Raw genomic sequence first — 11,477 nt, 5'->3', positions numbered from 1 at the left:
TTGTATTTTTATTCAAAACTTAAAAAATTAAAAAGTTAAAGACAAATGAATAAACAAGAAAACCTACCTGTTGAGCTAAGAACCGATAAAGGCCTTAGAATAAATTCTAAATTCTTTACCAAGTGTGTTGGGAAGTTGTAGAGCTTGCAATGAGGGTTTGACAAGATCTAGCATATTTTGAAGAGAATGGGCTCCGGCAGCCACATGGGGAACAAACTGTAGTGTGACAAGAGGGACGCAGAGGTCTGTGAGAGGAGTGGGGGGTGAGGAGTGGTCTAGGTGAGAGGTCGGGATGAGTTAGACTAGACTGAGGGGCAGACGGAGGGCAGCAGAATTTATTTTGGAAGTGAAGTCAACAGCACTTGGCGATAGATCGCCCGAGAGGGCTGGGAAAATAATAAGTTCGTGCCACGAGCAGTGGAGCGCGCAATGGTGCTACCAGAGCTCAGAAAGAGGTTGAAGTAACTCAGAGATGGGGCTGTTCCAAAGGTTCTACAGAGAAGGGTGTGTACCAGCAGAGCCATGAAAGACCTTACAATACAAGTTGATGTTAACACGGGGAGAGGTCACTGCAGACGGTTAGGAAAGGGGCGCTGGGCAGGGGGCAGGCGGATCTCTCTCCTAAGAGTCGCTTCCGTTTTTCTCCACCGCAGCTCAGCTCAGACCCAAGGGCATGACATGACTTGAAACCAAATCCTATTTCCATGACATACTTCTCCTAACTGCTTCCTACACTTCCTCTGTTTCCTTGCAGTAACTAAAGAGCTCCTATCACACGCATTGGCATTGGGAATATGCCGAAAGGGAAAAACCTAGCAGGCAAAATGGGGACTGCCTGGCTAGGTTAAAGATTTGTAGTTTTTGCCATTTGCTCACAATGGCAGATTTACCTTCTCTTGGAACAGTAGTGGGATGGCGAAGAACGATGGATTTCCCCGGGCTCCATGTTGGACGCTCCAGCAGATGCTTCTACTTTTAAGGCTAATTGGTAGGCGTCGAAGATTTCGTTTTCACCTCTCCTCTCCACTTAAGATTTGATAACTAGACTGCCCTGCGGAAAGACTCCTCGACAGGTGCTTGTACTTATCTTACATCAAGAGCAGGGACCCTAGAAGTTTGTGTTTCCGATGAAGAAACTACTTGAAGCTCTGGTTTCCACTTTTGGGGGAGATTGCTATTATCTGGCTTGGGTTTTAATACCAATAATGCAGTCTTCTCTCTTTCTACCCTTCCCCTTCACCAAACAAATTCCATGTGTTTTTCTCCTTTTGAAATTCAGCATTATTTCAACACTCTTGTCGAGTGCACTGTGTTCTTTGCAGGAACTATGTCATAGGCAGTTTATGAACCGGGATGAGTAACAGACCAGCATAAGCTGCTCCACCCAAATCACTTAGAAGACTTTCAGCTCTGGATCTTTGATCCGTCAAGTGGAAGGAACCAAGTTGAGTTTTAAAGCTGAGAAATTCTTGTTGTGCTTGCCCACCCTTCTTGTGCAGATGGTGCGCTTAGCCTATAAAAGGATCATGTTCTGGGGCTAGAGAATACTGACGACATGTTCATAAAAAAGAAAGCAGAAAATAGCTGAGATGTAAGCATGTGTGTAGTGTGTGTGCGCGTGCGTGCGTGTGCGTGCGTGTGTGCGTGCGTGTGCGCATACTCCCGACCCTCGTTTCTTTTTAAGATAGAATTCATTTCAGTCACGTGGATCTACCTTGAAAGTTTTTTTTTTTTAATGAAATCTCAGAGGCAGTAATTGGAGGTCATTAAAAATCAATTTAAGCTATGACATTTTATGGAAAGAGAGGTGATATCATATGACCTTGATTTTAAGTGTGAAATTAAATCTACATAAAGGGCAGTGTTCAGTTCCTCTGAAAAAGTTGAGATGGAAATTTAGACACAGATGCAGCCAGTATGCCAAACCTCAAACTTTTAGATCATCAACGACATCTACAAAATTTAAACTAGCCACTTGCCCATTTTTAAACACATTGTGTTAGGGAAGAACAATGCTAGATAGGTTTGGCTTGCTTTGAAACAAAAAAGATGTTTGCATTTGTCTTGAAAATGCTGTCTGGTAATATTTCTTCACTTTGCAGAATTATTATAACATTCACAAGTGGCTGGAAGAAACCAACACTTTATAAATGCTGTTTGATTAGCTAGCTAATATTAATTTTTCTATAGGCCTTTATGGGGGGGAGGAAAAGGAGGAGTAACAGAAATCAATTTCTGTTTTAGTCAGCTCGGGCTGCCATAGCAAATACCACAGACTGGGTGGCTTACACAACATTTCTATCAGTTACTGGAGGCTGGAGGTTCAAGATCAAGGTGCTGGCAGAGCTAGTATCTGGTGAGAGCCCACTTCCTGGCTTGTAGATGTCTGTCTTCACATTACCTCCTCACATGAGGGGGAGAGGAAGCAAGCTCTCTCCTGTCTCTTCTTATAAGGGCACTAATGGCATTATAAGAGCTCCATCCTCATGACCTAGTTACCCGCCAAAAGCCCATCTCCAAATAGCATCATGCTGGAGGTGAGGTTTTCAACATATGAACATACAGAAGGAGACAAAGATCCAGTCCATAATATTCCACCCCTGGCCCCCCAAATCCATGTCCTTCTCACATGCCAGATATGGCCGTTCCATCTCAACAGCCCTCAAAGTTCTAACTCATTCCGGCATCAACTCTAAAGTCCAAAGTCTCATCTAATTATCATCTAAATCATATATGAATGAGAATGGAGGTAGGAATGATTCATCCCAAGCCAAAATTCCTCTCCAGCTGAGAACCTGTGAAACCAGACAAGTCCTGTGCTTCCCAAGTACAATGGTAGGACAGGCATAGGGTAGACATTCTGAAGGTAGCAGAATATGCCACCCAGAATATGACTGTTCAGGACAAGCCACCCCATAATATGCCACTTTGGGACATTGATTATTTTGAGCTGGAGGTACTTGAAAAGCAGCACATGCAGGAAGGGACTTTTTCTGAACTCCCTCTTATCTGGTTAAAGGCAGACCTTCCAAAAGGAACTCGATTATCGTAGTACTCTCTCTGGGAATTTTATCAATCAGGGAAGAGTGATTCATCATGGGAGAGAGAGACTAGAAATTGACACCACACCCAACTTTGTCACAAACTATCATACCTCCCATCTATTCTTCCAAGGGCCTGTTCATCTTCCATAAAAGCCCTTTACTCTCCCCTAAGAGGCCTATTATCTTCCCTCCCCTTTCCCTTTTAAGATGATATTTAATGCTGAATTCTAGAGCCACCTCCTCTTTTTTGCTGGATCCTCCCATGTATAGATGAGGTACATGTTAATGAATGTGTTTGTTTCCCTCTGGTGTGTATGTCTTTTATTACAGGGCCGCAGCTAAGAACTCAGAAAGGTAGAGGGAAATTTATTTGTCCTCCCTCCCCAATAATTCCCATTCCAAAAGGGAGGAACAGGAAAGAAGGAGAGGGTGACAGGTCCCAAACAAGTAGAGCCCTACGAAGAAAATTCTGAGATCCTGAGAACAATCTCTTTGGCTGGATGCTCTGCCCTCCAGACCCTCCAGAGCAGCATCACCCACAGCTCAGCTGTGTTGAACCATGAAAAGTTTGAGGTAGACCCAGTTAAAGCTTTTTCTCAGACTTCTTTTTTTTTTTGAGAGAGAGACAGTGTGTGTGTGAATGGGGGAAGGGCTAGAGGGAGAGAGAGAATCTCAAGCAGACTCCCCACTGAACGTGGAGCCCAGTGCAGGGCTCAATCCCACAAGCCAGAGATTATGGCCTGAGCCAAAATCAAGGGTTGCACCCTTAACCAACTGAGCCACACAGGCACCTTCCTTTTTTTTTTTTTTTAAAGAACTAACCTCTATGCCCAATGTGGGGCTTGAAGTCAAGAGTCGCATGCTCTACCGATTGAGCCAGCCAGGCAGGCTGACACTTTTTTCCCTAGATGTTTTTAAATAACAGGAGAAAATCAGATGTTTAAAAAACAGTAAAAACAGTGAAAATCAGACAACCTATATGTCTTATTATGGGTCATGGAATCCTTTAAAACTGTAATGAAAACTATGACTAGTTGTCATATGTTAAGGTCCCAATGAATTAGGTCTATTCCTGATTTATCTGTCTCAGTAATCTGTTTAACTCTTCCTATGCCACTACCATTCTGTTTTTATTATAAAGATTTTACACTAAATATTAATATCTGCTAAGGCCAGATCACTCTCACCATTCTTTTTCAAAATCTTAATCCAATGGGAAAAAAATGAACTTTTTAATGCTTCTGGGAGAAGTGAGTAACCATCTGGAAGAAAACAAAAATAGACCCCTATCCTCATACCATCACAATAATACGGGATAAAGATCTAAATTTTAAAAATAAATTAATACAAGTATTAGCATATATCTTGAGTTAGAACTTAAGACAGGAAACCCAGAAGCCAAGAGGAAAAGACAGAAATATTCAACTACATAAAATTAAACATTTTATTTTGGCAATATTCATCATAAGCAGAATGAATGGAAAGACCATCACGGATTAGAAACATATTTGTCATATATGACGTGTGACATATCGTATCACTAATATAGGAATTATTACGGAAAATACAGCTCAGTAGAAACATGGGCAAAGGACATGTCAATGTACAGAAGGACCCGGGAAAGACTAATAATGACATGGTAACAATGTAAAACTCACTTGCAGTGGGGGGCCTGGCTGCTTAGCGGGTAGAGCATGAGACTCTTATCTAGGGGTTTTAAGGCCTAGCACCATGTCGGGTGTAGAACTCACTTAAAAAAAAACAAAAAAACTCACTGGCAATGGGAGAATACAAATTCAAATAATGTGACATAATTTTTCAACTATCAGATTGGCAAAATTCAAAACATGCAATGCTGGTAACAGTAAGAGTAGATGATATTAATTAGTATACACTGAACTCTTTATCTGGATTTATAGCATTTAATATTCGTGACGATAAGAAACAGATTTCTCTTAAATCGAGGATGTGGCTCAACTAGCAATGGCAGAGGCAAGATTCAAACCCAGGCAGTCTGACCGAGTCCGAGCTGTTTCAGCACGCCCAGCGCTGATGGGGACACTGTGGCAGTGTGACTTGCTACAATTGTTAAAGAAAGTAATGTGGTAATAGGTATGGATATTAAAAAACTCATTCCCTTTGACCTGTCATCCCCCAAATAAAAGAATTACCATGATCTGGTATTACCGAGTCTTTGACTAACTTGGTAGAACTTACCTGTAAAACCACGAGAGTTTGGCAGTGTTTTGTTTTTTTTTAAATTTTGCTTCTTGTTGTGAGTAGATTCTAAACCACTGATTTTCTTCCTTTTCTTTTTAAAGATTTATTTATTTATTTTAGAGGCGGCGGGGGCGGGGGGGAGGGGCAAAGGCAGAGGGAGGAGACTCCCTGCTGAGTGCAGAGTGAGATGTGGGCCTTGATCCCAGGACCCTAGGATCATGACTTGAGCTGAAATCAGGAGTCAGCTGCTTAACCAACTGAGCCACCGAGGCACCCCTAAACCAATGATTTTCTTAATGACTCTATGTATTTCTGACTTTCTGTTGCTTCTTGGTTTTGGCAAATGAGTTTTTCCAGGAAATCATTTATGCTACCTACTAAGCTTTGGTCTCCCAGTGTCCAATCTACCCTTTCCCTCCTGGTGCTGGAACTCAGCAGACCCCTACCAACTGCAAGTTCCGACAATCTTCAGCCCCAAGAAGGTAATTTCTCCTTGGGTGTTAATTAATTCTGTATTACCTCAGTTTCCCCTTTTTGCCTTTTCAGCCACTGGGCACTTGCTTAACCAATCCATGATGTTAATTTCCTTGTATTGGAATATACAGTGTGGTTTCTGTTCCCTCAACAGGACCCCCAATAGCACATCAGCACGTAGTAACTTGCTTAAAGGCTTTAAGTTGGAAAGAGATATGATTTGAGCCTTTTTTCAATTCTTTTGGTTGCATAGTGGAGAAAGAATTAGCGGGGGGGGGGTGGCAAATCTGGAAGTCAGCATACTAGTTAGGCAGTTGTAGTCATTCATTTTAAGAGATAATGAGCCTTGGATTCTGGGTAACAGCAGCAAGAGTAGAAATAAGTAGGTGGTTTGGAGAAAGAGATATTCCAGAGGTTGAATAACTTGGACTTATTAATTTGGTGGTGGGAAGCCAAAGAGGAGTCGAGTTAAATTTCCAGATTTCTGGCTGGGGCAGTTAAAAGGTGGTGGTCATCCAGGTCCAGAGAGAAGGCTGGAAGCAGCACTGGGGTATGTGGAGATCCAAATACTATTACTTTCTGTTCCTTGCTTCTAGGAGGTTGACAGAAAAGCCAGGAACGGATGCAGGGGCTGACACCCACTTCTGGGTCTCCCACCACATTTTCCGAGAACAGTGACAGCTCCTGCCATACATTTCTTCTGGTCTATCCATTCATGTCCCTCTGCTCTACTGAGTTAGGGTTTCCTCTTAGCCTCTTCACTCCCGACTCCTCACCAACACGGTTGGAACAGACGATCAAGTTAGGAGAAAGTCACAAGGAAAAAGTTACATCATCCTGAGGGTAGAATTTAATGATGACCAAACAAGACAAGCATTAATGAATAGATATATATCTTTTTTATTATGCACAGATAAAGGACTTAAAACTGTGGTTATCAAAACTATACATCTAAGCATGGTCGTAAAATTGCCAACACATTGAACAGAGAAAAGAATACAGCAGGGGTGTTCAAACTGGCCACGGGGATTTTAAGGGTACTCTTTTTACCCTGATAATGAAAAACAGCAACAAAATCAGGCTCACTCAGGAAAAACCAGAAGAGAGAAGTATTGTATTTGGAAACTGATAATAGTCCTTTTTAGAAAAACATCTGTCAGTTTCATGAACAACCCCCAGATAAAACAAACAGGAAAAAGGTCACACACACGCACACACAAGCCACCCAACAAAATGTGCTCTGTTAACACAGCCGGCAGTACAAGTATCACTCACACCATGAGGTAGTTACAGTACGAAAAGGCTGGCACGCGTGTGCGCACCCCCACACACCCACAATCATGCCCACTACAGAACACACACAGAAAATGGGTTTACAATCTTATTACAGACAAGGAAAAGACCATTTTCGTTTGTTTGTGTAGAAAATGCTATAGAAACAGACAGAAGATGTCTCTGACTCCTAAAATACAGAGCAGTTGCTGGTAAACACATGGTGAAAAGCTAGAGGGTATTACGTAGACACTCTGTCTTGGGAGTTTAGAGCATTTCAACAATAGCTTTAGCTTGAACAACAAACGAAACCAAATGGCCTCTGTGAATTAGGGTGTAGCCTGCAGAAGTAACGAAAGACTTTGTGGACAGAAGCATTTAACTGGATTATAACAACAGTTATAAAGAAACTTGCAGAACTTGTTATGAAGTATAGCTTGTATTTTGTATTGAAACTGTGAAGTATGAAGCGATTGGAAATGTTGTAATAAGAAGCTAGGGAGATAACGCTTTCTTTAGAAACATTTTTTAGAGACATTTCTGAGATACATAATGACATTCACTCTCCAATTAACATAGGATCAGGTTTGTCAACACGGATTTCTTGATCTGAACAATACTTCTGACCGTAAGACCCAAACAAATAAAAAGTGATTTTTTTCCTTCTTTCTTTTAAAATCTTTTGGTTTGCATCCATAAACCTGTAAATTAAGTTATTTATAAAATCAATGGCAATGTAGCATCTCTCTCAAAAATATACATTAAAATATAATCACAAAAGGTTTTAACCCTGTCCATCTGAAGATGTGGATCTTTTAATATCTCTTAATAGCTAATTTTCTTTTTTAATAGGATGGAAAGGGTTTTTTAAACAGCAAAGAACTGATCAAAAGAATTCACAGTAACTGAAATTAAACATTTCATATGGAGTAATTTAAATTTATCGAAAACACTTAAATATATCTTTATACACAAATTTTTGTAGTAAAATATAGCTATAAGTGACTTAAAGACTCTAGTCTTCTTTGAAGACATCTTTAAACTTTTTATACATAGAATATGCTAAACAATACATTCTGCTGAAGGTTAGGCAAAGCGCATTATTTTCAAACACAGGTAGCGTCATCTAAGTCCTCCATTCTGATACCCTTGTGTTAAAAAGTTAACTGAAGGAAATAAATGCTCTCATCTCATATCTTCATTTGTATGTGGAAATCTGCAAAATTTTCAAGAGGTCAATGTAGATAGCCTGGAAGTCTTAGCTCTCAAGTAGTCTGTTTTGGTTCATATTGTCCAGATTGAGTCTCTACGCTTCTCAAACCAGAGTACTACTCTATGACTGGGGGGTCTGTCTGTCCATCTGTGACTAGTGTGGTCTATCAGTATCGTATCTATGACTCTCGGTATCTCCACCTACTGTGTGCCTTACAGACACCGCCTCCAGGTCTTGGGTGTCATCAACCTTTTCCACTTAGGGTTCCCTTCAGAGAACTAGGCACGACTTCCTTACTCTAAGGGCGGTGAGATTTATGAATATTTTGGAGTAGAATCTAGCCTTTCCTGTTTGTAGGATTCTGAGTCACTTTCGGGAGAATTCTGGAAAATGGTGAATATTTACTTGCAATGAAGCTATCCTCAGTAGTAATACTACTGAATTGGCATGGACGTCTTCCTCTGGCATTCTTTTTTTTTTTAACACAGAGGTATCAGTTGAGCTTATTTTAGCTGCAAAGTGGCATCATATTATTTCATTTTAATGAAATCCACCTCAAATCCTTTTTGAGTTTGGAAAATATTTAAGGCAAGAGAACGAAAGCAGTCCAAGTGAGCGCCCTTTTCCAGATCTCAGCACTTTCTTGGCAGACTCGGTGACACTGTTCAGATAACGAGCTGGAATCTGACAGGATCTGCCGTGTGCACGAACAAGAGCTTCGCCTCTTACAAAAGGGTCTATTAAAAAGGCTGACGGGTTTTGAGTGGAAACACGAATTCTCCCAAATACATTTAAGAGTAAGTTCCAACTCGGAGGCACAGAACATTTTAAAAAGGGGAATGAATTTTCTAACTGAGAAAGCGAATGTGCCAGCTGACACAGTCCATACCTGTACTTGCATATACATTGCTGTGCAAATTCCTCTTCTACTTTAAAACTCAATTTGCCCCCATTTATACACTAGTTTTTCAGAACACAAGGTCATAAATGGGCACAAATCTGCAGTTCCAGATTTTGGCCACTTTCAATTTCTATAGGCTTATGAAGAAATACAACATTTGCATTAAGACATTTTTGCAGTCGGTGTGTGAGTGCGGGAGAGGGGGGAACTGATGAGCTTATCAGCGCTGGTTTTGGCCCAGGGCACCAGAAAGGAATGTTGCTGTGATGGGTGTCAGGATGCAGTCCCCGAGGGCAGCACCCGTCAAGCCGACAACATCAGCCCCCAGAGGGTGTGACAGCAAAGTGAGAAGTGTGCGTCCAGAAGGTGCAAATTAGACGCGGAGGAACACACTTAGAAAATCCTGAAGCACTCCTTTTGTCTTACATCTCGGTTCAGTTACACAAGAATCTTTGGGCACATCTCCTCACTGGTCCTACTGTCTGCTTGTTATCCTCTTACCAACTCCTTGCGTCAGGGTAAATCTCAGGGCCCCAATTTACGGATAGTCTTACCTGGACAAAGCAGCATTTTGAAAACTGGCATGTGTTTCACATTGAAAACCCCCAAGCCTGAGCGGGGCTGGTGGAGAAGGCCGCCACCTGGGCTTTCTCGCGCGTTCTAGTGTGTTACGGAAGCCCAGGGGTCACATGGGTATTCGCCCTGGGTGGGGGATGACTACAACAGGTGGTCTTTATATCGAAACGCACTCTCTCTTTACAAGGGCACGGCGACGGAGCCTTCCAAGTCCGCGGGGCCTGGGGCCGGCCGCCCGGCTAGGCCGCGCTGCTGCTGGAGCAGGGCGTGCTCTGCGTGCTGCCGATGCTGTGGGCTGCACTGCTGTTTTCCGAGGCCGGCGGGGAGGTGGGCACTTGCTGCCTTCCTGCTGTCTCCCCTGCGGTGAAGGACGACAAGGGACAAAGAAAGACGCGTGTTACGTGTGCGCATCCCTGCCCAGAACGTTTCCCCGTCTGCCGTTTTGTCTGCTGTCTCTCTCGCCCTGGGCGAAGCGAGCACACCAGGCCTTACGTAGAGAGCTGTTTGGTGTGTTGGTGTTTCCTTTTTGTTTTTAAAGCCTCTTGCACAGCGAGAAGAGGACGTTTTTCAAGCTGACAGGCAGTTTTAGTGACCAAGACCCTGACAGAGGACACTGAATCCTCAGGATTTCGGTGTCTGGCAGCTTTGAAGCAAGCACCACCATCCGCACCGTGTGCCCCAACAGCCCAGCCCCGAACTCCTAACACCGCCTCTCTCATGGAGATACTGTGGCGTTTGCAGGCTGAGACCTTTACCCTGCAGCAAGAGAGGCCTGGCCGCCTGGGGGCCTTCTTCTGAATCTACTTGTTCAACATGGGGGTGGTGAGCCTCGATTTGGCTGGAGCAACAGCAGAGAGAACTGTGCCGCAAGCACACAGCCCACCCGAGAAATGGGGCTTAGGGCAAGCCTGCTCCCAGAAAAACCTTTCGGGAAGGAGCCGAGCTGATCGCACAAGGGAACAATCCCCTCCGTCCTGCAGCTCACTGGGGGTGCAGCGAGAACATCTCCTAACACACGAAGCATCCCACTTTTCCTGACACATCCCACTGCACTTTAACGAAGCCCCTTCCTTGTGCCAAATGTGCAGTGCTTTGCAGGAGGGACCCCTGGGTCACACACATGGTTTGCATTTAGCACTGCGCAAGGCCCTAGAGCAAAGTCTTTTCTTCAACGCAAATGGTCTCAGGGCAGCCCTCAAAACATGACTCTGCGTAGGGAAAAGTGATCAACGCTCCAGTGAAAAACACTGCCTGTTCTCTGAGAAGTCACAGCAGAAACTTAATAAACTTCTAGTCCACGGTCTCCGGCCCCTCCTCCTACGTGGGAAGCCCCAGACGGCCAGGTCTGTTTATGAATGAGCCTCGTCTTTCCTGTCCCGCTGAAACACACAGCTATCAGCCAGAGAGATAAGCAACCCTCTGGCCGCTTCATTAAAACAAAACTCACAGAGCGAAGGCTCTACCCTTCAAGGACAGGATCTTATTAGCCCGTTACTTCCATTCCCTTGCTGGGGCCCCTCAAAAGACTCTGCCAAAAAAACAGCTCTGCGAAACGTAGCTCGTGCCCTTGCGTCTGGTCACAGCTTTCCCTGCCGCCCATTTCACAAGCCACACAACTACAACACACACGTTTGCATCAACCTCAGAGCATTTATATGCTCGCTGCATTATTTGGCCCATGCTGGATTCCCTCTGATTAACTCTTCTTCTGGGATTGGTGGGATGGAGAGGGGATAGGGGGTCAATATGCCTCAGAGGCAGAGAAACTGTACTTTCA

At 43.5% G+C, this 11,477-nt stretch overlaps 1 protein-coding gene across 7 annotated transcripts in view; it reads right to left on the bottom strand.

Annotated features, from left to right (window-relative positions):
- Positions 1-6,614: 6,614 nt before the first annotated feature.
- TGFBR3 (transforming growth factor beta receptor 3) overlaps positions 6,615-11,477 on the bottom strand; it is a 193,911-nt gene continuing 189,048 nt past the window's right edge. For all 7 annotated transcript variants that reach the window (XM_026497623.4, XM_044383648.3, XM_044383649.3 and 4 more), the window contains one exon: positions 6,615-10,058. In XM_026497623.4, the coding sequence (XP_026353408.1) occupies positions 9,940-10,058 (119 nt within the window). In that variant the 3' untranslated portion in view covers positions 6,615-9,939. The remainder of the gene's footprint in view (positions 10,059-11,477) is intronic.

This window comes from Ursus arctos, unplaced genomic scaffold (assembly GCF_023065955.2).
Source record: "Ursus arctos isolate Adak ecotype North America unplaced genomic scaffold, UrsArc2.0 scaffold_12, whole genome shotgun sequence".
NCBI lineage: Eukaryota > Metazoa > Chordata > Mammalia > Carnivora > Ursidae > Ursus > Ursus arctos.
This window is presented reverse-complemented; position numbering and strand designations above follow the sequence as displayed.